This window comes from Hippopotamus amphibius, chromosome 4 (assembly GCF_030028045.1).
Source record: "Hippopotamus amphibius kiboko isolate mHipAmp2 chromosome 4, mHipAmp2.hap2, whole genome shotgun sequence".
NCBI classification, from domain to species: Eukaryota; Metazoa; Chordata; class Mammalia; order Artiodactyla; family Hippopotamidae; genus Hippopotamus; species Hippopotamus amphibius.
In genome coordinates, this window is record NC_080189.1 from 123,281,225 (window position 1) to 123,308,154 (window position 26,930).

At 43.2% G+C, this 26,930-nt stretch overlaps 1 protein-coding gene across 2 annotated transcripts in view; it reads right to left on the reverse strand.

Annotated features, from left to right (window-relative positions):
• Window positions 1-26,930, reverse strand: part of PIP4K2A (phosphatidylinositol-5-phosphate 4-kinase type 2 alpha) — a 176,568-nt gene that overhangs the window by 36,597 nt on the left and 113,041 nt on the right. For both annotated transcript variants that reach the window (XM_057731214.1, XM_057731215.1), the window contains exons 4-5: window positions 16,914-17,066; window positions 3,352-3,498 (exon numbers count right to left, since the gene is read on the reverse strand). In XM_057731214.1, coding sequence (XP_057587197.1) covers window positions 3,352-3,498; window positions 16,914-17,066 — 300 coding nt within the window. The remainder of the gene's footprint in view (window positions 1-3,351; window positions 3,499-16,913; window positions 17,067-26,930) is intronic.

Genomic DNA, 26,930 nt, shown 5'->3' on the forward strand with positions numbered 1-26,930 from the left:
TTTCCAACCCCTTCCCTGCCGTGTCATCTGTAGATCTTAATGCAAACAAAAGATTAGGAAATGAATGGTCAGTGAATTCCTAACTTTAATACAACGGTGAGCACGTATTCTTTGTGCTCCTTGCTGACCATCGCAGTGTCTCACACAGCAACGCCCAGTGTTCGCAGAGACAAGGGTTGGGGGAGGATCACAGCCAAATTTACTGCTCTCCTTCCCCACCCAGCACTGGATGCCCCAACTATGACGAGCTCAGTGGAGCCATCTGTCTACCTGACTGTCTTTTAAATAGATATTTATGGGCCTGGAATACTCGCATTAGCCAATTAAGAGAATGTGTATGTGACTTGGGAAGAGTTAAAGCAGACTCTGGATTGGCCACCCCTAACACTTCCTGCTCTGTGACCATCTTGCCTTCGGGCAGCTGAGGCACGCGTTAGGATGTGTGTAACCTGCCGTTCACAGAGGCGGAGACTCCTCGTAGTGAGGAAGGGGGCCGAGCCCAGGCCAGGGGCTCCCCGGGGCCAATTCTTCATCCCACCCGCGCTCAGCATTCCCAGGTCCAGTGGATCTGAAAGACCTTGCTGCCAGCCCAGGGAAGATGCTCGAAGCTTCTTGGGGGTGTGCTGGAGGAGCACAAAGCTGACCCAGCAAGTGAAGAGGGAGCAGGTGAGCTGTTTGTGAAGGAAAGCTCTCTGCGCGGCTGGCCCAGCAGCTGTCACTTGCAACGGTTTGTTCTTCCTTTACTGACTCTTGAATACGGGTTACACTATCTTCCTCTACACACTGACTGCTAACAAAGAATGTCCTCAAATTTAAAGGGGAGGGGAGTTTAATACTCGAGTGTTAAATACCTGTAATACTTGGGTCTCTGTATCTTTAACGAAGTTTTTAGTCTGTGTGTTTTTTACCCTCTACAAAAATTTATTCTGCTTCTGATTCTCACTGAAGCTTTGTCTCTATGTAAATGCAGAGCATTAGCCTGGAAAAACTCATCCAAATTTAAATTCATTCAGAATTTAAAAATAAGAATGGTCAGTCAGTCAAGGCTGAGAGTTTGAGCCATGAAACGATGCCAGATGCCCAGGTTTACTCCCAACGGCAAGTCCTGGCAAGAGCAGAGTTCATTCTACAAGCCAAAAAGGGGACGTGAAGTCTATAACATCCAGTCTGTAAGCATAATATACATCAGGATATGCTCACTAGAGCCCTGCTTGAATGAGGCACTATCTTAAGCATTTCAGGGGGATAAAAAAGTAGAACCACAACAATTGCCTTTAAGGGACTTACTCATTAGTAGAATGAATCACACAATTAAAATTCATCCACCCCTCCCCATATGCCATGCGTCCTGCTGGATGTGACACATACGTAACTCATTAACCCTCACAACAATGGAGGTAAAATCATCTCTGTTCAGCAGAGGAAGAAACCGTGGCTCATAGAGGTTCGGCATCTTGCACACAGCTAACAAGGCATAAAATCAGGACATGTGACTTCTGAGGTCATCTGGCTTCTTACGTGGGAGGGTCAGACCAATGAAAAGTCAGCAGAGGGAGCTAAGTAACACTGCAAAGGGCCTCGTGAGAGAGATGGTTCCAAACAGCCCTGCAGGGTGGCTGGGATTTCCACCTATAAAACTTGGAGGCAGGACAGAGCAAAGCTATATTTGGGAAGCTGATAGAGTTTATCTGAACTCCAGAGGATTGGAGATAAACCTAGAACATCTCCGTGCCCCCCTCCCCCCCCACCCCCCCCCAGCTTAGACTAGCATTTCTCAAAGCATAGTTCAGCACCTAGGGGGCTGCAAAGTCAAAACTATCTTTATAATAATACTGAGACCCTATTTGCCTAGTTCACCATCTTGATATTTGCATGGATACTGCACATACAATGGTGGGTGAAACTGTTCGCAGCTTAGCACAAAGCCAGCAGTGGCACCACATGGTATTAGTAGAGTTTGTCATAAAGCATATGAATATACTTGAGGAAGCAGTTTGCCTAAGTGAATCCATCGTTCCAGGTAACCAAAGCATGATGTATCCAGACCAATGCATGCAAACAGACTGATGGATTTTAAAAAGTTCACTGATATGATTTGAGATTCCACACTGTAACTCAGCTTTGAGAAATTACCACGTCAGGTTTAGGTGTGATATCAAAGAAAAACATCCACAAATTTCTGAAAAAGTTATTTAGAAGCTCCTCCTCTCCCTTTCCAACTACAGATTTGTGTAAGGTCTGATTTTCTTCATACACCAGTCAACTAACTTAGCAATAGGTGGACAGCTGAACCAGACAGGACATCCCAACTGTCTCACCAAACCTGACATTAGAGAGACAAAGATATAAAACAATGCCACCTGTCCCACTAAACTTTTTGATTTGGAAGATATTTTTCATAAAAATATGCTAACATGTAATGGTTTTACTATTTTAAATAAGTTTTTAAAAATGTCTAATTTCTAACATTGTAAGTATTAGTAGACATAACTCACATACGCAGAAGTTTTGGGGGTCCTCTGTTAAGGGTGTGAAGGAGTCTGAGATCAAAAAACTTGAGATCCACTGATGAAGACCAAAGGGTGGAAAACTTTTTTGGAAAAAGGTCAGAGGGGTAGTGTTTCGGGCTTTGTGGTCTAAAAGGGTCTCTATGGTAACTACTCCACTCTGCCCTTATAGTGTAGCCACACATGATGCAGAAACCACAAGCATGGCAGAATTCCAATAAAACTACGAAATGGCCATGTTAGACTTGCCATGCAGGCAGGTCACAGTCTGCCAGCTCCTGACCTGGACACTGTCCAGCTCAGTGATCCCAGAAGTCAGATCCCCTCACTCTACAATCAGAATTGCCCCTGGTCCTCCTCTCACTTGAGGTCTTTGAAACAGCCTGTCTCCAGCTCTGCTCCTCAGCCTGTCCCTTACCTCCTTCAGGTCTGCACTGAAGCGAAACCCTCCCTCACACGCTATTCAAAACTGCCACCCTTCTCCATCCTCCTTGTCTTTACTTCTGTCCGTGGCACTGATCACTTCCTAGCACACTGTATGATTTATTTACTCCTTTTACTTATCATCTCGCTTTACCTGCCAGAGTGTCAGCTCGCTGAGAGCACATTTGGTCTGTTTTGTTCATCACACTATTCCCAGCACCTAAAGCAGCGCCTGGCACATAGCTGGTGTTCAGTACATACTTGTTGAATAAAGTAGACATGCTGTCTCTCATAGGGACACAAAGGAGTGTGCTGCTGGTGGCCTGGAAGCTTTGAGCTCTGGGCGCTTTCTAAGTGATCAGTTACATACAATGTGGATGAGCAAGCTTAATGAATAAAAATTAATAAAGATCAATCTTACCTTTAAGTCGTATTTCCTATATACAGATAAACGGTGGCTGAACACATTTCTTGTAACAATCACATATATTTCAACTCCATCAACATTAAGCCGGTACATGCCCAGGAATTGGGGAAGAAGGGTGATCCCATGACATTCCACTATATACTGTGTAGGAGAGAAAGAAAAAAGGGGGGAAATGATCCAGTCAAAGGTGTTCATTCAGATGTAAGATATAACTCTTCTGCTGTGGTGTTTACACAGAGTGATAATGGTTTACACAACCATTAATGTCCTGTTTACAGAAAATGACCATGTCCGTACTGCTGAAGTCCTGGTCTGGGTCCACCATGCAGACACAGAAAGACAATTCAACTCTATCTCCAGAGATTTTTTCTGTAACATCCCAAACTAATTTGTAAAGTCAAAACTTGGATATAATGGCATAGAGTGAGAGGACACGTGACTGGCCCTTTCTGTAATTCTGTTAAAGTGAAATCACACTCTATCTGGGGCTGCCATCTTCCTCCCTTGAAACCGTGATGTTGATTTTATGAGGTTGAGGCAGCGTCACTTGGCCACTAAGATCAACTCCTTTAATAGTGTTGAAGTTGAGATTAAAAAGGAAATTCTGGAAAAAGCTCAGAGTTAGAAGCTGGGAGAGTTGGGCTCCAGCCCTGGTTTTCCTGTTTCTTATTGAGACTCTAATGTTTAAATTGCCCCCTAGACAGTCTCCCAAGGCAAAAAAATAAAATAAAAACAAACAAATGGGACCTAATCAAACTTCTAAGCTTATGCACAGCAAAGGAAACCATAAACAAAACAAAAAGACAACCTATGGAATGGAGGAAATATTTGCAAATGAAGTGACCAACAAGGGCTTAATTTCCAAAATATACAAACAGCTCATACAACTCAACAACAAAAAACAACGCAATTGAAAAATGGGCAGAAGACCTACGTAGACATTTCTCCAAAGAAGAAATACAAATGGCCAACAGGCACATGAAAAAATGCTCAACGTCACTAATTATTAGAGAAATGCAAATCAAAGCTACAATGAGGTATCACCCCACAACAATCAGAATAGCCATCATTAAAAAGTCTACAAATAACAAATGCTGGAGAGGGTGTGGAGAAAAGGGAACCCTCCTGCACTGTTGGTAGGAATGGAAGTTGGTGCAGCCACTATGGAAAACAGTATGGAGGTTCCTCAAAAAACTAAAAATAGAGTTAGTTGCCACATGATCCAGCAATCTCACTCCTGGGCATATACCGAGACAAAATTATATTTGAAAAGATACACATATCCCTGTGTTCACAGCAGCACTAGTTACAATAGCCAAGACATGGAAACAACCTAAATATCCATCAATAGATGAATAGATAAAGAAGATGTGGGATATATACACAATGGAATACTACTCAGCCATCAAAAAGAATGAAATGCCATTTGTAGAACATGGATGGACCTAGAGATTATCATACTAAGAGAAGTAAGTCAAAGAGAAAGACAAATGCCATATGATATCACATATGTGGAATTTAAAATACAATACAAATCAACATATCTATGAAACAAAAACAGACTCACAGCTATAGAGAACAAACTTGTTGCCAAGGGGGAGGGAAGGTAGGAATGGGAATTTGGTTTTAGCAGAGGCAAACTATTATATATAGGATAGATAAACAAGGTCATACTGAATAGCACAGGGAACTATATTCAATATTCTGCAACAAAACAGTGGAAGAGAATATGAAAAGAAATATATATATATATAACTGAGTCACTTTGCTATACAGAAGAAAGTAATACAACATTACAAATCAACTGTACTTCAATAAAGATAAAAAAAATTTATGAAAAAATATTACTTTTTGGATACATTAAAAACACTTTGTACATTTACAAGTGACGTTGAGTAAAACATTTGTGTCAATGAAGAATTAAACTGCCCGCCAGAGCAGCAGTGTGAAGAAGGGCTTGCTCCTGCTCTACAGACAGATGGACACTCCCTGGCCCCACGCTGGATTCATCAAATCCACTGGACAAGCCCCAGCACTGACACCATTTCCAAGCAGAGTTGCAAAAACACAACATGAGTTGATCAGTCTTTAATGACGATACTCTAAAAGACCACAAGGTGGAGACACTTCTCTAAAGCCCATCCTTACAAACTGGGTTCCACTGCACTTTCCAAAGGAAAGTTAGGTTTTCCTTTCTTTAAAATGAGGGGGAAAGAAGATTTCAAAAAAGCTCTTTTATGCCTATGACATGTGTGTGATATCTCTAGGATAACTGAACAGCATGAATAACATGATTCCAAAATGTAAAAATTCTACCTATTGTCCCTATTTACAGAGAGATGCCTGCAGAATGGTCACCATGGTAATGGTGAAATTTAGGATAACTGCTTTCTTCCTTTTTCAAAAAATAATCAGAATGCCCTTTCAGACTTTTTAGTGGTAAACACTGTAATAATCACTCTGATAATATTAAACCATCTTAAGATTTGTTTTTTAAAAAAGCCTTTAGTTTTTACCATTAAAGAAAAAGATGAACAGCATCAGTAGAGGAGTTTGATATTTGCCATCCAGATTTCTTGGAAGATTTTAAAGATGCTCCTGCCCTTTTAAAAAATCTTACTGACCATAACTGAGCTACATATTTCAATTTGACGGAAATTTCTGAGTTTCACCCCCAGCCTGTTCTTAATTTGAAGTCCGATCAGAGGAACCTTTTCTATTTCTCGCCTTTCAAGAAACAGTAAATTAACTTGACTTTCACTAACACAAAACAGGTGGTAAAGAGTTCTTGGCTGAAGAGAAGGTTTCTCACATCTGATGTAAAGAAATAAAAAGAGTGGTTGCCTGGTGCCTCAGAAGAGAGATGGTTGGATGGGCCTTAACCACATGGAGGCCGCGTAAGCTTGGTAGAAAGGATTTAGGTTTCCGAGCCAGAAAGATGTGCGGGTGCATCCTCGTGCCTCCATTTACCAGCTGTGGGATCTTGGGCAAGTTACTAAACCACTCCAGCAGTTTACTTTCATTTTCTGGAAGATACGCACCATAATTCCTACCAAGAAGGTTACTGCGAGGATCACAGATAATAGTTGTCAAAATACCTCACACAGTGCCTGTGTTCTGTACTGTGCTTTCTGCTACCGCAGAGGACAGCGATCATAGTTATTCTTTTCATTCAAAACTTGAAGAAATCAATATCAGCCTATCTGCTTTGTGCTCCAGACTGACTCACAGACGTGCTCTGAGGTCTACTGGGAGGGAGCCTCTGCAGAGGTGATCTGGGGGCCCATGGGACATGCCCCCTGCCCTGCAGGGCACACAGGTTTCAGTTTGGCTGTTCAGCCCCGCTGCCTCTGCGGCCTTCTGCTCAGATTATTCTCATCATGGCCTATCTCTGAAAAGTCCTGCTGGCAGAAGTTATCTCTTAGATCAGAATCTCGGTACAGAGCCACAGAGCGCCCGGAGCAGAGTAGATCCTGACCACTGTCCACTGTGATGAATGTGTTAAAGAAACCTGACACCACACAGGAAATCACTGACAAGCTCCCCCCCACCCCCGCCACACCCCCCAAGGAAAAACACATGTACAGGTTACACTCTACAACTCCTCTATCTTTACGATTAATTACTACATGTTAAAAATTGATGAAATTTGATCCAGTTCATCAGCAAGTTTCTACATGCACTTATTCTCAAAGGCAAGGCTCACGTATGAGGCTTTCTGACAAACACCTTGGAAAAATATAGATTTAATAAACTTAGAAGTCCTGAGTTTATAAATATGTACAAAATCACCACCACAGAAAGCCTATCATGTTAGATCCCAGTATTGACAAGCAGCAGTTGGTACCAAAGCTTTAGAAAGCATGTATGCGTCAAAACTTTGCAGAAGAGTAAATTCTCCCCATGAACTGAATTTCTGGGTGGGGGCACTGGGAAAAGAAGACACTGTGTCATTTCAATGGAGGAATGTCTCACTAGGTCTATGAGCACCAGGGCTGGGGGACCACCATACTGTAGCATGAGGGGTCACTGCGTGTGGGAGTCGACACAAAGAGGCCCGAATGGTAATATTCTCAGGGGACCAGCTCCACATTCACTAGCTGTGTGACCTTGGGGAATTATTCAACCTCTCTGTGTCTCTGCATTTGGAGATGAGGTGTGACATCAGTACTTAGTACACAGGGATTTTGTGAAGGGTGTGAAGATCAGGGAAATGGCACTGGGGGGACTGCCGATGACCTAACCAGGAGCCGGATGAAATCAGGACCCTGGGGTGAGGGTGGAAAAGGAAGGTGGGAAGGAAAGGGCGAGGGAGGCAGGCTTCCACCTGACATGCTCCTCAAATACTCCTGAGAAATGGATTCTATTTAAATGCAGGATGGGAACTCCCAGTTTCCAAGGAATCTCCATAGAACAGACTTTCCAAAAACAAATAATGCAGGGCTTCCCTGCTAGCACAGTGGTTAAGAATCCGCCTGCTAACGCAAGGGACACAGGTTTGATCTCTGGCCTGGGAAGATCCCACATGCCACAGAGCAACTGAGCCCATGCGCCACAACTACTGAGCCCATGTGCCACAACTACTGAAGCCTGCGCACCTAGAGCCCGTCCTCCACAACAAAAGCCACCACACTGAGAAGCCCATGCACCACAACAAAGAGTAGCCCCGCCTGCTGCAACTAGAGAAAGCCCACACACAGCAACGAAGACCCACTGCAGCCCAAAAAAATAATGTTGCATGTGTGTGTTTATGTGTGTATATTTGTTTAAAAAGGGAGGTAATATTTCTGTAAATAGAAAAGAAACACTAAAAAATTATATTTCTCACTCATTGCTTTTAGGATCAGAACTCTGAGCACTTTCCCTTCAAAAGTTTAATCACTGAAAAATTAACAAAACAACCTGTAAATAAATGCTTCAAAACTTATTTTAAAAGGGTGTATTGATGGTGCTACAGTTTCACGATCGGTTTTTTGGCACAAGCACCCTGTTTTTAATAGTTAAAAACATCCTCAGCATCTGTAAATTTCTTTTTAACATTGTTGATTCGATTGCAAGACAATCTAAGGATGAATCTTTGCCTCCTCCTTTTTACATGCTTAATTTCCAATTCTTTTAATTATAAGAATGGAAAAATAGCAACTTAATCCCAAGGGTCATTCTTTAAAAAGGTGTAGGGGAATTCCCTGGCAGTCCAGTGGTTAGGACTTGGTGCGTCCACTGCCAAGGCTCAGGTTCAATCCCTGGTCAGGGAACTAAGATCCCACAAGCTGAGTGGTGCAGTCAAAAATAATACTAATACTAATAATAATATAAAAAGGTGTAGGTATTCCTTTCACTTTCAGCCACTGCCCTGATGTGGCCACAAGGCAATCCTTCCTCACTGGCAAAAGACATGACACAGGTGTTCCCTGTCTGTCGTGTTAAAATCTCAATTTACAGACTCAACAGATGCAATGCCCTAGTGCCGCCCAGTAGACTCCTTCCTAGAGGTCAGATGAGTCTGGGGACTTGTGTCCTCTGCCACTCTGAGGTCCCAAGGGAGATAAGAGGCCACAAATGGACCAAACGCTTGGAAATGCTAGTCATCTGCGTGTGGACCAGGAATTAAGAGTGCACACCAGACAGAGGATGACTCCGTTATGAGAGTCCTAGCCGCGTATATACAAGCCTGCAGAGCGTTCCTTTCAGTGGCTCCTCAGATACAGTCCTTTCCCAGAGGCCTTCCTATCTGTGTCCCAAAGCCTTCCTATCTGTTTCCACCCCTCGCTCCCTAGGTCACCTTCTCTCACATCAAACAGGGAAGGTCTTGCCTGGCACCTGAACTGGCAGCTTTCAGATGCTTGCAATTCAGCGAAGACACTGAGCTTCCATCTGAATAAGGCATGGAATAGTGAGTTCCAGATTTTTAAAAAGTGACCGTGATGAGCATCAGTTCTTCTCACACTTACCGTATGGAGCTAAAACCATCACAAGTATTCTTGGGACAAGTGCCCATATTCTCGGTGTTAAACTCACCGCATTACCTACGTCTGCATTTTTAAAATATTGTTTTTATTAAGTATTTTTCGCTTTTGCATTTTCATAGCTGGATGCCTCGTGTCACCTCGAACTGTCATTTATCATGCAGTGGCTTCTATTTTTTTCCAAGAGTGCTTCTCAGACACTGGCATTTGCTGGCAACGTTTGTAACCCATTACAGTTTTTACTTTTTTCTGTCTTCTTTTAAAAAAGTCTTCTTGTGTATGACTCCATGGTGTCACCAATAAAGGCAAGTTTTATCTCTTGATTAGTCTCCCTTAAAACTTTTTCTTCTATAACAGCTTGTCAGAACTGTAATGTAACGACAAATGGCTGTGGTGAAATTGGAATTTTAAAAACATAAAATGCAACAGCCACAAGATCTCGATTTCTTTTGCTCTTGGTCCTCAAAGAGAATAACAAGTATTAGGAGTCCCGATTTGTGGCTTCTTCTCATGCAAAATGAAATGCCATTAAGATTCACCGCTGACTGAAGGTTTCAGCAGAGAGGATTCTAAGTGATGTACTGGAACGGATAAATATTTATATCTCCACATGATAGTGTGAACCTGGGCTCCGGCTCTTGGAAATTGCTGTTATTACCATGTTTCACTCATTTTTTTTAGAGGCTTGAAGTGACAATTTAATACAGCATCAAATTAGTACTTCAATGTAAAGTCTTGCTTCAGTTAATGTTTTCGAAAGGTTCAATTATCTGTAATCCTTATTGTGCCTCTGCCTATGCTTATAGATCACTCCAACAACGTTCTTTACATGAGGTGGGGGAGAAAGAAAGGAAGGGAGGGAGGAAAGAAAGAAAAGACAGAAGAAAAAGAAGCCAGCCTGAAATTAAGGATCAGTTTGTTTTAGAAGGACCAAATAAATAATCCAAACATTTCTTAAACTGATATTTTGGGATAATGGTCTGTGTGAGTTACTATAATTTATTTTGGTTTCAAATAGTTTTGAAGTCATAAAAGAATGTAAGGATGACTCCATTTAAGCTAATAAGTACAAAATTTTACTGATTTTCTTAAACTTAATAAAAATCAGGCTTAAAAGGAAAAACATTCCTTGGCAGCATTTACAAATGTTCTCAGTACTGAGACATTGCAGAATATATCTGAATGCAAACACTGGTGCTCCTAACTCTGTTTGTTTTGCTATTATAAAGACCCATACATAACAACATCATTAAAGATGAAACAACTTTGTGAAAAACACCTTATCAGGGAATTCCCTGGTGGTCCAGTGATTAGGACTCCGAACTTTCACTGCCAAGGGCCCAGGTTCAATCCCTGGTCAGCGAACTAAGATCCCATAAGCCGTGCGGGGCAGCCAAAAAAAACCACCAAAAACAGTCACCTTACCATAAGTACAGATGGTGTTTACTCAGTGACTACAACTGAAATGCAGACGGCCTGCCGCCAAGAGTCATGGCGTTACGTGCTCTGGGAGGCCTTGCTGCCCAGCTGTGGAGCGCGGTCAGCGGCCTTTGGTTGGCAGCTCCTTCTGGGTCTGGCAGCTTCTGGGTAGAGGACTCCAAAGGCCCCCACCGGGTTGGCTGTGGCTTGGGGGACCGCTGCCTGGCAGCCTGTCCAGTCCTATTCCTTTCCTCTCCCTGCACTGGCTTCCATCCGTAATCACTATCCTGACCCACATTCTGTGGGGCCTTCTGCTCAGGCCAGTCACTCCTGAGCAGCAGACACAACAGGCAACAAATTCAGGACCCTCAGGAATGGCAGAGGTCAGGACTACCAGACATAGAACTTGAAGAGCTACTGCATAAAGCATTTGAAAAAATAAAAGGATGCAATTTCAGAAATGAGCATGTAATAAAAAATGATCAGAAGTGCACGGGTGGATTTTTTAAAATGGAACTTCTAGAAGGAAAAATATGATCTTTGAAATAAAAGCTCATTGGACAGGGGAGACAACAGATTAGAACAGATGAAGAGAGAATCAGGAGTGGAAGATACAGCTGAGGAATTTACCCCTAATTGAGCAGAGACGTTTGGAGACGGAAAAGGGGAAAGGAAAGTGAAGCGCCGTGGAGGCTAGAATGAGACTGTTAAATCCACAGATGTTGGAGAGGGGCGAGGAGACAGGCAATGTATGAAGAGAAAAGAACAACAGGAATTCCATAAACTGGAGCCAATGTGCTGCAGGAAACGCGTGCCGATGTGTGGGCTGCACAGCTGGAAACCTGAGGAACGACGGCTGGGATGCTGGGAACAGAGGGTGACGTCCCAGCTGTCAAGGGTCTGCAGAGTGGAGCTGGAAGCGGCGCTCCCCAAGCCACAGGGCCCTGGAGGTGGCAGCGCCTTCCTGACTTTTCTTAGAAGTGAGGAAAGTGTGCAGCTTCTGAAGGCACAGAGGCTCTGCGGGGAGTTGCCCTGAATCGCATAGTTCCAGGTGCTTATTGGGCTTAAAACTTTAATGTGCTTTTCACATTTCGACTGGCCTCTCCTCCACAGAGATCAAAAAAAACGAAGGGCAGACTCGAAATGTTTCTCCTGCTCTGGAAAGCAGGTCCTGCGCTGCCACTTACAGGGTCTTCATCAGCCCCCCCTCGGGAGAACATGAGAAATGCAGCATCTCAGGTCCACCCCAGGTCCACTGAGTAGGAATGTAAATTTGTACAAGACATGCAGGAGTTCCGTCTATAAGTAGCAGTTTGGGAAGCACTGATGGAGTATGTAACTTTTTATCTTTTGGCACCACGCCCTCAATTTTTTAATTTTAATTTTTGGCTTTTATGGGGCCTGTTTTCTCAGTTTCTGTTTGTGGCCAATACCACTGTCTCATGGGAGGATAAAAAGATATACTCCAAGGAGGGTCCAAAAAGTCAAGCATTCACCCCCAAATCCTTTACTGAAACTTGAGGTATCAGCTAGCTTTTTCAACAGTGATTTCAGATTTTCAGGCATAACTTCTAGATTCGCCTCAAGTTACTGTCTCCGAAATAACAAAGGATAAGAAAGGATTTTTTGGTTACTTTATCAATTTTGTCAATTTGTCAATTCAGTCACTTTGAAATAAAAAAACAAATAAGTTTAAATCCTACATTTCAAAAACTTAAGATATTCTTCATGCTATTTTCATAAGGCACTTATTTCTTGATCATCTACATTGGAACTTGTTCCCTCCCCTAAAATTTCTAAAATTTTACGGACATTGACTCAATTTTAATTACAGCTGAAGCTATATGACTCCAAAACTCTCGATGAATTCAAGTCAATTAAAAAAAATCAGTTTAGGAGAAATAAGACATCCAAGAAGGTTCTTGACTATTTTTTCCTTTTTGAACACTCTTCAGCATTGCTTAGCTAATCAGTTGATAGTCGTCATTTATAAGATCTGAGTTTGTCCTAACCTAACAGAAATTTGAAGAAAGGGATGTTTACATCAAAACACTAAGTTATTTTCCCAACTATAAAAAAGAGAAAAACAAAGGAAAAGAGAAATAAAAGCTTGCTCTGCTTAATATAAATTTTCCATTGTTCTGTTAGATGATGTTGTGCTTTCTTAGAGAACAGTGGAAATTAGGGTAGGATTTGAGCAGCAAATAAAGACTAAGGCAAGATGTTGGAGCTTAGAAATCTAACTCCTTACAGTTTGAATCTTCAGATTTTTCTGCATCTGTACTACCTTCTACCAGAAACCAGGCCCCCTAGTGGATTGAAAGAGTTAATGATTTCCACACTGAGATGTGGCAACTGAGTATGTGCAAGAGAAGTAGTTAATGATCTTATTCAATCATTTACATAGCACTTATATACCAGGCACTGTTCTGAGCAGGTTGTAAATATCAATTCCTCTAATGAGCACAACACCGGATGAAGGAGGTACTATTATCCAACATGTATAGACAGAGAAGCAGGTGCAGAGAGGTTAGGTAACTTGCCCAAGGTCAGGCAGCAGGTCAGGGGCAAAGCAGCCAGTTCCAGAGTCCATGCTCTGAACCACCTGCCACACGGCACGGCTGGTGAGGTCAGCTCATCAGAAAATTAATCCCAGGAGGAATTTATTTCGATATCTAGAAATGTTCTGCTTCTCCAGAGGCTGGCCTTAGGGTAATTTTAACCTTCCAGAATATATAGCTGCCTGTAAAATACCTCTGGATATATTTTACTAAAACAAAACAAAGAAAGAAAGAAAAAACAATGAAAGAAAAGAAAAAAGAGAAGTCAAGTGCCACAGAGTAACCAAAGCTGTCAGAAAGCCCAACCAATTTGCTCCGCAGGAGCTGCCCTCTCTGAGAGCCTGTCCATCTATCAGTGTGGGATTTGAACAAACCAGATCGGGTGGTTCAGAAGCAAAGGCACACTCGAAGGTAAAAGCAAAAAAAAAGCAAGAAGAAATAGAACTGACAGTCCCCACCGAAGCAGGAGACAGAAAAATTTTGACTAGACATAAATCCTAAAGTCTAGGCTACCTTACATCCTTTCTGGAATTAGGTCAAGAGTAAACACATGTGGGACTCCATGGTGGCACAGTGGTTAAGAATCTGCCTGCCAGCACAGAGGACATGGGTTCGATCCCTGGGCCGGGAAGATCCCACATGCTGTGGAGCAGCTAAGCCCATGCACCACAACTACTGAGCCCATGTGCCACGACTACTGAAGCCTGGCATGCCTAGAATCTGTGCTCTGCAACAAGAGAAGCCACCGCAATGAGAAGCCCACACACTGCAAGAAGAGTAGTCCCCGCTTGCCACAAGAGAAAGCCCACTAGCAGCAATGAAGATTCAATGCAGCCAATAAATTAATTAATTTTTAAAAAAAGAGCAAATACACAGCACAGGGAGTATAGTCAATGCTACTATAATAACTTGTGTGGTGCATAATCTATAAAAATATAACAGCAATAGGCTGCACACCTGAAACTAATATAATACTCTACGTCAACTACACTTCAGTAAGAAAAAGAGTAAATACATGTGAAATGAATGAATGAAATGCAGATGGGGAAACTGAGGTTTGAAGTTGCTTAAGTAACCAGTTCGTGACAAGCTATGACCTAGGTCTCCCTAGTGTCTTTTAAATAGATTGTATTAACCATGGTGACTCTCAATCACTAAGACCTTTTACCTCTATTTAAAAATGGTTTTCTTCCAGTTTTAGTGAGATATAATCGACACACAGCACTGTACCAGTTTAAGGTGCACAGCATAATAATTTGACTCCCACATACGTGAGCTGATTATCACAGTAAGTTTAGTGAACATCCATCGTCTCATATAGATACAAAATTAAAGAAATAGGAAAACGATATTTTCCTCGTGATGAGAACTCTGAGGATTTACTCTCAACAACTTCCATATATAACCTACAGCAGTGTTAAATGTTGTATACTGCATCCCTAGTACTTATTTATCTTATAACTCGAAGCTTGTGCCGTTTGATTGCCTTCACCCAATTCCCCCACCGCTGGTTAGCACAAATCTGATCCCTTTTTCTATGAGTTTGTTTGTTTTTGAAGAATAACTGACCTACAACACTGTGTTTTAAGGCTAACACTAAAACCCTTTAATTATATTTAAAATACTTTAATAAGAAAAAAAGCATAGACGTTGAAGAAATGAACTTTTTCTGGATAAAAAACATACCAAGAAAATAATCATTTTGTAGTAGTGAAATAAAGGAAATATTTAGTACTGTGACAGACCCTGGAGCATGTTAATAGACTTATTTTGGTCCCCAATGTATTTTATGTAATATTGATGAGATGTCAAATCTGCAAGTTGGTTACAGTAACTACCCCAGAGGAAATGTTTCAAATTGTGATTTCTGTAAAGTCAAAAAAATTCTGAACTCAAAGATGTCATCAGGAAGTTGATATCTGAATTGCATGTCACACTGTATTAGAACAGAATCCTAGTCATTTATCAGAACATGTTTTCATCAGTCATTGAGGTATCACATTGCTTTGAAAGTTCTAAGACAATTTAAAGAAAGTAGAAAAAGAAGACATCAGCACATTACGTTCCAGAGGTGGGGGTGAATGGTTAAAAGCTGCATCCTAGAATTCCATTCATTCAGAAGCCAATGCCTGAGCGTTTTCACCCTCACAGGTACTAACCCAGCACTTTAAACTTTCCTTCATAATCGATAACAGCATAAGTGCTGTAGGACAGATTTCAAAAGGAATCGATGTTATAAAAGATTGCTTAGATGTTAATTGGATTTAGAGGCTGGCTAGTGTTTTTTAAAAAACAAATTGGGGCAGCCCCAAATTTCCAGAAGCAGAAGGCAGCTTCAAGATTTTCATAGACCTCACTGCAAATGAAATGCAGTTGATCACATCTGAGAAGATAAAACAACCGGCAAGAAATAATTCCTGATGTTAGAGCAGAAAGAGTGACGGTAAAGGAAGGAAGCTGATTTTTACAGACACCGCAGAGCCCACACATCCAACTCAGCGGCGCTTTCAAAGGAGTCACTTTGAGAAGCTGGTACTTGACGTGATCGGGTAAACACTTGAGAAGCCTCTGGTGAACAGCAACGGTATGTGTGTATGTTTGTGTGTTTTTTCAGTGTGCAGTTTAAACACCAGTTCTCAAGGTGCCTGCTGCGCTACTGCTGTCAATGGTCATAGTCATGCCATAAGACCACACTTTCCCCAGGTGACACAGTTGTTACTGGTCACGGCTGCAGGATGTGTCGACCACTACAACCATCACCGCGTACGGAGAGCGCGGCGACCAGCAGACACTGTGCTGAGTCCCTGACCTACAATCTTCAGGACTCCGGAGTCCGCTGCTGTTTCTATCTCTGTTGTATACACCAAGAAACAGGCTTCAAAGTCCAGAAGTCACGTGGTTAGGAGTACGTGACAGGGCTGGGATTAGAACCCAGGATTGTCTGACATTGGACTTCATGCCGTTACTACTTCACAGCAAGACTTTACACAGCTCCAGCTGGGGGCTGGGACCATGTGTTCTCTACCAGACCCATGTGCTGAAATCTATGGAAAGAGATGGCTGTTCCCAAGGGTGGTTTCATTTTATCCCTAGGTGATTATGATGGGGTAATGCTGAGGTGGAAAGGAGGTAGCGAGTAGACAAACATCACTTTCTAAAATCAGAGATTTTTTTCTCAGCAGTAGATTGTGAGCTGGGGGTGGGCCTTTCTGGGGCCAGGACAGGAAGAGACCTCTGAAAGCAGGAGAGGATTTGTAGGTGTAAATGGATACATACTCAGAGGTCAACACCTCACTTCCCGCATGTGCAACATAACTTCCAAAATGTTGCCAAACCTTAAACTGAGTGATTTTAAAATCAGAATGGTAATCACTGCAAGTATTGTATGTAGATTGAAATTGTTATGTATATAACTAATGATCTATCATTCCTAAATGTTAACTGTTGGTAATCTGGCCACAGTAATTTTTAAAAACACAACTAGAGGGAATTTTTGTGTCAAATGTGTTCTTGTCATGTCCTAACTATATATTTAAATCTTTGGCCTTGATGATAATTCATCATGAATGTCAACCTTCTCAGAGTTTCAAATAAAGATAAAGAAACATACCTGGTGGTATTTCTTCAGGATGTTGTGCATTTCAGCCACATCTTCGCTCGTGATGGTCTTGATGATGTACCTCTTGTCATAGGACGTGTGGAACCGGGCTCCGCTGCGGGCCTGGGAGTCATTGGGAAGGGGCGCGCTCCTGGTCAGGGAATTCTTCCCATGGGATGAAGAGGGAAGAGAACTGGTTAAAGACTAATTTCCAGGTCATCTGTTGTCATCACAAGTTTTCAAAAACATCTGTGTTTGGAAGAAGTTGGTAACTAGGGGGACAACATTTTCTATTCATTGTAACTCAAATGGCAAGAACTCGTTCAAATGAAATGAAAACAGAGATTCTAATCAAAGTTACTTTGTTCACCTTGTTCTTCTGAGTTGGACAAGAGCTGAGATTTCCTTCTCAATAAAATTAGGTTCCAGCCACAAAAGGACATTTTACTTTCACTGAGTGTTTCTTTATACGACGGGTATTCTGCCAAGCGTTATACACAGAGTACCTCTCCCAATTCTGATAACATTCCCATGAAATGGTTGCTATTGACATCACCATCATTTTACAGATGAGGAGATGAGGGTCAGAGAGGTGTAACAATTGGGCGAAGGTCACACAGCTAGTAAGGGGAAGAGCCAGAATTCCATCTGCAGTGTGGCTGGCTCTGAACCCAGGTTCTCAACTAGTCAACTCCTCAAGTAGTAAACAGCTTAATTACTAAAATCTGTGGCTCGTGGCTGCCCTGAAAGGGCCTGTCCTGGGCAGATGTTCTCTGGAAGATTCTGACCTGGTCTAGCCTCCACCCCACTTCAGCCATTTTGGAGGATGACTCATCTCCTGGAAGGGATGAGGCAGGGCTCTGAGTGGGAGCTCTTCTGGCATCATTTCACTCCAGGATCTAATATGTCATTCTAGATTCACTGACACTTCAACTAAGTCTCCCCTGCTCTCACAGATGACTCCCCTGTTTGAATCTGTTTTCGTAGAGCCCCCAGGAAGTCTGTACCCCTTTCCCCCAACCGTCTTACACGGGTCACCCGACTAGTGGATCAGCAAACCCCAAGCATCTGAGGAAGTCTGGTCTTCACCTCTGCTAACTGTGCCCTTGAGAACGGAGTTCCATTCCCTGCCCAGCCCCACTGGACGGCGTATGAGGGATTCAAAGGGAAGGACAGTCTCCCTTCACCTTCCGCTCCCAAAGTGAGCATTCAAAACCCTAGCAGGCCGAAGTCTGTCTAGTTAGGGGGACGCAGACGTCTTTAGAGAGGCAAGTGGTATCAGTGCATCACCCCTGTAAATGAGAGTTCATGTCTTTCCAGAATAGTCAAGCCTCCTTAACCTTTCCTTCTTTTCCAGATGGACTCTACCAGGACTAAGCTGTGTGAGGTCGAATGGCACTGCCGTGCTACAGCAGCTCGTGGAGGGCCTCCTTGGGCTGAGGGAAGTGAGCGCTTCTCGTCCCCAGACCGGCCCTGGCACCATGGCTGCTGTCTTTGCGTCCTGATCTGAATGCAGCTGGGCACATCTGCCACGCACAGCGCCACTGCTGCCAGTGAGCTGAATTTGCTTTCCTTAGCTTCTGAGAACACTTGGGGGGGGGGGGGGGTGGAAATCAATGTAACTCGCAATGACTTTAGATCGTTCAACCAATGAAGACAGCTGAGAATCACCAGACAGACTGCGAAGGAGGAAAGGGATTTTCGGGATGAAAATGGCTATATGAACATGAGTCTGATTCTTACTTATATTGTTTTTTCCCTCAAAAATAAAAATCCTCCTTTATACCACTTCCTACTAAGAATAAAAGGGAAGAATATTAAAGTGAATGCCCTCTTTGGGGGTTTTAAACACTGGCCAAAAAAAGCAATCATTGCTCTTGGCTAACAGTCTGACTTTTTCCTCCCAAACATTAATTTGTAAAAGGTTATTCCAAATTAAACAAGAACACTAGGAATTGTAAGATTACAAATTACCTTCAGGCATAAACATCAAAGCAGGAACAATCAACTTAATGAAAGACAGGCACACCAGGTTATAAACTATAAACTGTAAAACTGACAATACATGTAAAATAACTTTTTTTGGGGGGGGGGGAAGAGTAAAGAATAATTATATTCAGAACTACAGCAGCATCAGTTTGATAGACTGTTTTCTTAGGCGTACTGGATATAAAAGTATAACGGTTCTCTCACGGACCAGTGGGATAGAGTAGCATTGAAAGCTGCAGAGTCAGTGCTTCTCAAACTTTAATGAGCAACTGAGGCACCTGGGGATCACGTGACAACGCAGCTTCTGACCTGGCAGGTGTGGGGTGGGGCGTTTGAAGAAGCAGATGAGGCTGATACGGCAGGTCTGCAGACCCACACGTGAGAACGAAGAGTCTCTACTGAACTGCGGCTACGATGGGATTTGTCTGGTGCACAGTGTGGAGAGTCTAGTGTATTAAGTGTTTACAATTACAAGCGTACTTGCCTGAATGCCTGTCTCATGATAATCTGTCCAACTCAGCTTTGGTTAAAATGTGAAACTTTACAGTGAAGAATGATAATTGATTGCACTCACTGTATTAATTCATTCATGAAATGTTTAATAACACTATGTTCAAAGCAACTACAGGGGTAGAAAGGCAGAGTCAAAAACGTACTAACTCCTTAGCACAGATACTACCTCCTTCCAAATTCTTTGCCTTTCCCTTCAGTTTCAAAGACATTGATAATTATTTATTACAGACTTTGCATAAGGATACTGGCCCTCCCATAATGGCCTGGGATATAAAAGTTTAAAATTCTAATCTTGATTCTGCCTTAACTCAGTTTTTCAGTAATCACATAAGTAGTTCCAACCCACAATATCTACTTCCAATGTGTGGAAGAATTTTTTTTAAGGCTCTTAGTTTTCCAATAATCAGTGAAATCAGGAACAGGCACACTGTCAAAATTTGGGATGTACCTTTTATAACCATTATGAATATAAAAATATATGAATCAGGACTTCCCTGGTGGCACAGTGGTTAAGAATCTGCCTGCCAACGCAGGGGACATGGATTCGAGCCCTGGCTTGGGAAGATCCCACATGCCGTGGAGCAACTAAGCCCATGCACCACAACTACTGAGCCTGCGCTCTAGAGCCCGTGAGCCACAACTACTGAGCCTGTGCTCAGCAACAAGAGAAGCCACTGCAATGAGAAGCCCACGCACCACAACAAAAAGTAGCCTTTGCTCTCCGCAACTAGAGAAAGCCTATGTGCGGCAATGAAGACCCAATGAAGCCAATAAATAAATTTTAAAAAATTAAAATATATGAATCAGATTTATTGAGAGCCTTGGGCAAGCAGACAATCAGAAGAGTGAATGCAATTTTACACAAAATGTTTGATGTTTGGAATGACTCTAAGGCCCAGAAAAATCCATATTCTTATTTCTTTCCACAGCATTTCTATGTGATAGAAAGAGCCAGGTGCACTTGAAGATAATGAAATTGGGGTACAGTGGAGCCAAGTGACATGTCTAAGGCTCCCCCTAAAAGCTCCTCTGAGGTAACCAAAAGGGGCAATTTACAAAGACAAGGCTTAACTTTTGCCATTAATTAATACCATAATCACTGACTTTCTGTAACCTCTGACATAAGGTAGAAGTGTGTGTGTGTTGGTGAGGGCAGTACTGAGTAAGGCAGGGTACTGAGCTGGGACCTAGAACATTCTCTCCACTCATCGACCCCTGGATATGTCACTCAGCCTCTTTGAGCCTCAGTTCCCGGGACTATACAGTGATGGAGGATAAGCCCCGGGGAGGGGGCAGGCGGAACCAGGTCTCTCCCTCAGACCTCCTGTGACTCTAAAAATGTATTTCCTTGGAGACACAGCATGTGGCTGGGCAGCACAGGCCGCAGAAGGTGACTCGATGTTTTCCAACAGAAGTCCACTCAGAAGAGAGTCCGACCACCATCTCAGCATAGGTACGATGATGGCTTAGGACACCGGGTCCAGGATTAAAGAGAGATGGCAGTAGCTCTTAGAGCAGCAGAAGTTCGAGATGTGCTCGGACAACTTCAGCAAGAACGAGAGCGCAAGCGAAGGGAAGGAGGTCTCAGATGTACATGGGACATCGTCGAAACAGCCTGCTATCTAGAAACTGAATGTTGAAATTCCTCAGTGTCCCTTGTCACGTCACAAAGGACGAGTGAACCACAGCCTCATGCAGGATGCCTGGGAAAGTCTGGGAGGACAGGAGGAGAGAGGCCTGAGAGAAACAGAGCCAGGGAGTGACCTCCAGAAGCCCCAGAGTCCCCTTATGTGTAAACAAACCTCACAATCAAAGAGCCATGACAGTTGGAGGCAACCTTGGAGATTATCCCAAACCACCCAATTTACAGATCAGAAGACAGAGGCCCAGAGAGCAGAAACCACTTGCTTTGAGACCTGAGTGGGATGGTGTCCGTGGAAGGCCTTGCAGGGGGCTCCACCCCCTGCCTGGGCACGAGTCTGGTGGGTATTACGATGGGATTGTTGCTATAGATTTTTCCGTGGTGACAAAACACCTTCTAATCACAATATAAAGCAGGAGCCAGCTGGCACAAAGCCAAACTTGTCTGTTTTTCAGTTTTGCCAAGTAAAACATGTAAAAACATCATCAATAACAGCCTCAATGCTAATGCAGCCCAGAGTCCTTAATTTACGCTTTTATTAGCACGTGTACAAACCTCTCTTGACTCATTCTAGGACTGATCATTACTCAAATTTATCCAAGAGGAATAGGAAACAGCGCTGCCTTTTCTCTAGGCAAGAGCTGAGACAGATGTGTCTGGAAGCAAGGCTTTAGGACAAGGAAAAGCACGTGCGGCTGAGCCCTGAGGTTAGAGTCAGACAGTCTCTGCCGCACAAAGATGGGGCAGGTGCTTAGTGTTTCCTACAGTCCTGTAGTCGGTGGTGACGACATCAGTCCTAGGAATTCTTCACATTTCTGACCATGTGGCACAGTTCATCACGTCTGTTTTAATTAATTCACATGTTCTGAGAATTGCTGGAGGTTTGAATTCTCTCTTGGTCACTGGCTTTATCTTTCAGACTGTCCCATCCTCTTTCCCTGCTTAAACCACAATACCAAGAACACCAAAGCTGAATGGAATAGTATTTTACACTGGGCGTGCTCTGCGTTACTCTCTACAATACTAAAGTGAAAACGAACAAGCAAATGAAAAACAGAAAAAAAGAAGTTAAGACAAAGTTTGCAAGTCTGGACAAGATTTACATGGAAGAAAGAAGGTCTAGCTGAAAGCACCATTAAAAAAAATCCTCTGTCATCTTAACCACCTAATTTAAAAAGCCAAGTCTGAGATAAAGATCTGATTCAACCAAAAGCCTAAAAAGCACCAAGTATAGGGTTGCTTTAGCCTTCATCAAGGTAATTCCCATTTCCAAATTAAATATTCATTCTCGAGAACCTTTACCCTACTTACCTGTCCCGTAATTTTTTATCAGAAAATTACCCAGTGAAATCCACCTAGTGTTTGGAGAGGGCTGCTCTCATTAGAAAACAAATTCCTTGTCATGGAGAAAGCTTAGAGAGTTCTATATTCTTGTAATAAGGTGACATTTAAAAAATTCAAAATGTGGGATGCTGAACCTTACTGTTCAAAAGTGTAAAAGTACAAAACAAAGTAGATATTTGGGGTCAAAGTCACAACACAGCACAAGGGCAACATGACACAAGTAGAAGTGAAACCTTCCACTAGTTTTTTGAAATGTCCTAATAGACCTACCCAAGTCTAGAAACCATCAGAAGAGCAAACATCCTAAACCTATGACGTACACACTGATCAGAAGCTTCTATCAAAACCGTCTGTGTTACATTTAGCTTATTCACACTCTCATTTAGTTTATTCATATTTTCTCAGGTTTATATTGTCACAAGCAGAGGTCTGACGACCTTTCAAGTTCCAAATAGCACTGCCTACACCAGTCTGTTTGAACAGCCAGAAGACAGTATAACATGGCATCACACACGGGGGCTTTAAAGTCAAGACAGTGTGACTTTGGGCAAGTTATTTAAGCTCTCTGTGCCTCAGTTTCTGTACTTGTAGAAGGATAATAATTATAAGAATCGTCATCACCAAAAGTTTGCCTGGGGGTTACATTAGATGAGACAAACTTTTAATGATAGTGCCTGGAATAGCAACACTCGCTAATGATAGCTATTACTATAAATAGCTAATTTCAACCTGGAAGACATTTAGAGGTGCAGCTCAGTATTAACAAATTACTCTGTAAGGTGGTAAGTCAAAAATGAAGAAGGACTTATAGATTGACTTCTTCCAGTTGGCTCTTGATTCCACCCTGGCCAAGCCTCTGGTTTGTACCCAGCAAAAATCAAGAACCACGTTCTCACCACTCCCATACTCTCCATTTTACGGCTTACTTTCTAAAGCCCTCAATAAAAATCACCTATCGTTTGAAAAAGAGAATTTAAAACATTTTACACAAAGAAGTTTCAAGTCGAAAATTTGTACTGCACAAGGTCTCCCTTCAACCCGTGTCCCCTGCTCAGCTCCCAGCATCCTCTCCAGCCAAAGGGCTGGAGGGTTGGCAGAGGAGTGGACCAATCCTCTAAAGCATGCGGGAGGCAGCCCCAAGAGTGGGGGTGATCCCTTCTGGAGGAGGAAGAGGGGAGGAAAGCAGGCTGGCTGAAGATGCCAACGAACTTGAAGGTACAGGGGAGGGAACGTCAGGGAGCCTATTGTCTGGGCCTCGGGTGACCCTGAGGTGGCAGCAAGGGCAAAGAGGGTGAGCAGGGATGGGCTATGTGAGGGCTTGACGGGAGAGAAGGAGGTTTGGAAAAGCAGTCCTGGGATGCTGGTCTGGAAAGTCATTCGCGTAACATGCTGGGCTACTACAAAATCCACTATCCCGTTCAATGCAGAGCCTTCAAAGGCTTAATTCAACACTGAAAATACAGACGTAATAGAAATCGGACATAGCATCTGCCCACAGCAGCCACTGCTTTACTACCTTTCTTTCCTTTTCAGGTTTTTGAGTCTCAGCAGCACCCGTAGAAAGAGAAGCAGTCAGACTCCCCGCCCTCGCAACACCCCTCCCCCACTCCTTACTCTGATTATCTGCAAAGAAAGACAGGCAGACTTAATTGTCTCTAGGTTTCCTTCTTGCTCTACTAATTAGGATTCTTTCATGTGCTACTGCTTTCAGTTTGCAGAGACTTAGGAAATGGACAATGATTTGCTTTTAGTTTTGGGGTGATCTGATATAAATGTACACAAACTGCAACAAACATGCTTTTGTTCACTGGCTACCCTTTTCTTCTACACATCTGATAGTTGTGTATCATAAACTGTAATTCCTTAAATGCGCTTATTCTAAATGGGAACACTATAAGCCCCTACATCAAGAAAAAGGCAGCCAAAATCAATGGTGGAGGGGGAAAAAGGTCTAGTATTGAACATAAACTAATCTTAAACTCCAAACATGCTTCTTCCTTAATGGCTTTACTGAGACAATCCACATAGTTAAAGCACACAAATCAATGGTTTTGAGTATGGTTACAAAGTTAAAGAACCATCACCACAATGAATTTTAGAACATTTTCATCATCTCCAAAAAGTAATGGTACCCATTAGTAGTCACTCCCATTCCCCACCGCCCCCCTGCCGCCCGGCAATGAGGAAACCACTCATCTACTTTCTGTTTTAGAGATCTGCCTGTTCTGGACATTTCATATAAAGCAACCACCCAGTACACAGGCGTTTGTGACGGGTCCACATGTTCTTCCTCCAAGTGCCCTGAGCACACTGCAAGGGGCCCAGCTGTAGACCTGGGGCTGTGTGTGCACAAGTGCGGTGACGTAGTGGGTGTTCTCCATGCAGCCCAGCGCGGTGGCTGCGGGACGGCAGCCGTGCTGCTGCTCAGGATGCCGCCAGGCTTGCTGGGGAGCCGGGGGTAGAAGCAACCGACAAACACTAAAGTTCTAGGGCAAAGCTGTTAGAGGAAGGGCACCTGAGAATAGGATAATTTAGTCCATTTTGCCTGACAATCTTGCCACTAGATAAGTAAACTCATCTTCCACCGCTCCTGTTTTCCATAGCCAAATACATTGCCCATCTTAGCGAGACAGGCTGGGACCCTGGGACCCTTTGCTGCAGTGCCTGCACCTGGACAATCATTTCCTTGAGCAACAGATACAAAGAAACTATAAAGGATTAAAAACAACTGCATGCAGTTGGGGCAAATTATGAACAACAAGATACAAAAAGACCAAAAACCCAACTGCCACTTCTGAGGCTTCGGGAACAAAAGCAGGGCACTGCGCGTGCACCCTGCACACAGCACCACCAAGGAGTGGGCAGACCACCCAAGCCATCCCTCCATCCTGCCCCCACTCTCACCTCATTGAGCAAGGGCACCTGTTACTTGTTTTCGCTCCACCCGTTACTTGTTTTCGCTCCACCCGTTACTTGTTTTCGCTCCCTCCTCCAAGTCCCAATAAAGCCTTGCCTGAATTTCTCCTCTGGCCTCTTATCAATTTCCATCGATTAAGGAGTCCAAGAACCCTGATCAGTAGCATTTCAATACCACATCTCAAAGCTCAAGAGCTGTGTTTGAAGCTCTAGAGCCGTGTCAGCCCTCAGTGAGAAATAAAGGAAGATGATGAGAGATAAAACTCCTCTTGAATGGCCTTCTTACATTTATAACTGGAAATTTATTCTCCTTTCCCTAAAGAAAGGGATTAATGGTGCTAGCCTTCCTCCCCAAGCCTTGAAAAGCCTGCATTGAAGATGTTTACTTCCACAGTGGGAGGTCTGGGATTACTGGGACCTCCGGGGGGTGGAGGAAATGTCAATTTAAGTAGCTCATCTTTACCACCAATCCTTCCATACTTCTCATAAAAATGTCATGATTTATCCATCATTACAGTCCCCTATCCCTTTTTTAAATACCCAAGCATTTTGAACATTTAATTCTCTTGAACTACTCATATAGTCTTATGGACGTCTGGGGTTTTTTTTTTCCCCCCCATTTTGATATGAGTTTGCATTTCTGCTAAAAACCATGTATGAAAGTTTTTCCGTTTAGTCAACAGAAAGGCCATGTACAATCAATTCTGCTCAAACATGCAAAAGTCGGCATCTTACAAAGGAGACATGGCAATATCATGTACAGGAACTTGAGTGACAGTCACCTGCTGGTGGTGACTTAGATTCAGAGATGTGACAGCGGGGAGGGCCTCAGAGAGCACAGCGTCCCTCTCCCTCATTTCACAGATGAGAAAATTGAGACCCACCAGGGCTAAGTGACTGGATTAAGTCACAGCATCCATCGCTGAAGGTCCAAGACGCAAACCAGCTTCCCAACTCGCAGGAAACTGTTCTTTCTCCTGACTCGGGCTACCTGTTTCATGGACCTGACACTGCCCTGCTGACAGCACAGGGTTACAATCACACACCTTGAATCACACCACCCAGGAGCCGGGAGCCAGCTCCTGGACCAGGCTGCTTTCTGGGTTTGCATCTGATGGGTCTGAGCGAGCAGATGGTCCTCTGACCTCAGCGGGGAGGGAAAGACCAACATGCTAACGTGAACATCATCATCAAGGATTTATTAAAAGCCCACTGTGTTTAAAGCCCTGTGTTACGCTCGTGGGGAATTTCAAAGAAAGTCTGAGCTGTGATTCTCAGGCGAGGAATGGCTTTCATAGCAGAGGGGGGCAAAACAGTGCAGTTGAACACTTATTAATAATGAAACAACTTACCAGAAAAAGGACACAGAAACGAATGGTAATGACCAGCAGAGAAAGAAGAAGAGTTGCAGGAACGGCCCCGAGCGCCATGAGATCGCCTTTAAAATGCTCAGGTTGGTACTTGACTGGGATTCAAATACCAGAGGCGTGTGTCCCAGGCTCCTGATAAGCAAACGGGCAGCATCTTACCTGGACGGGAGCTCCCTGGCAGGCATGACTGTCAACGCTTGGCTGAAAATCACGAGACGACCCAGCGTGGGTTCGGCAAGGGAAAACACAGGCAAA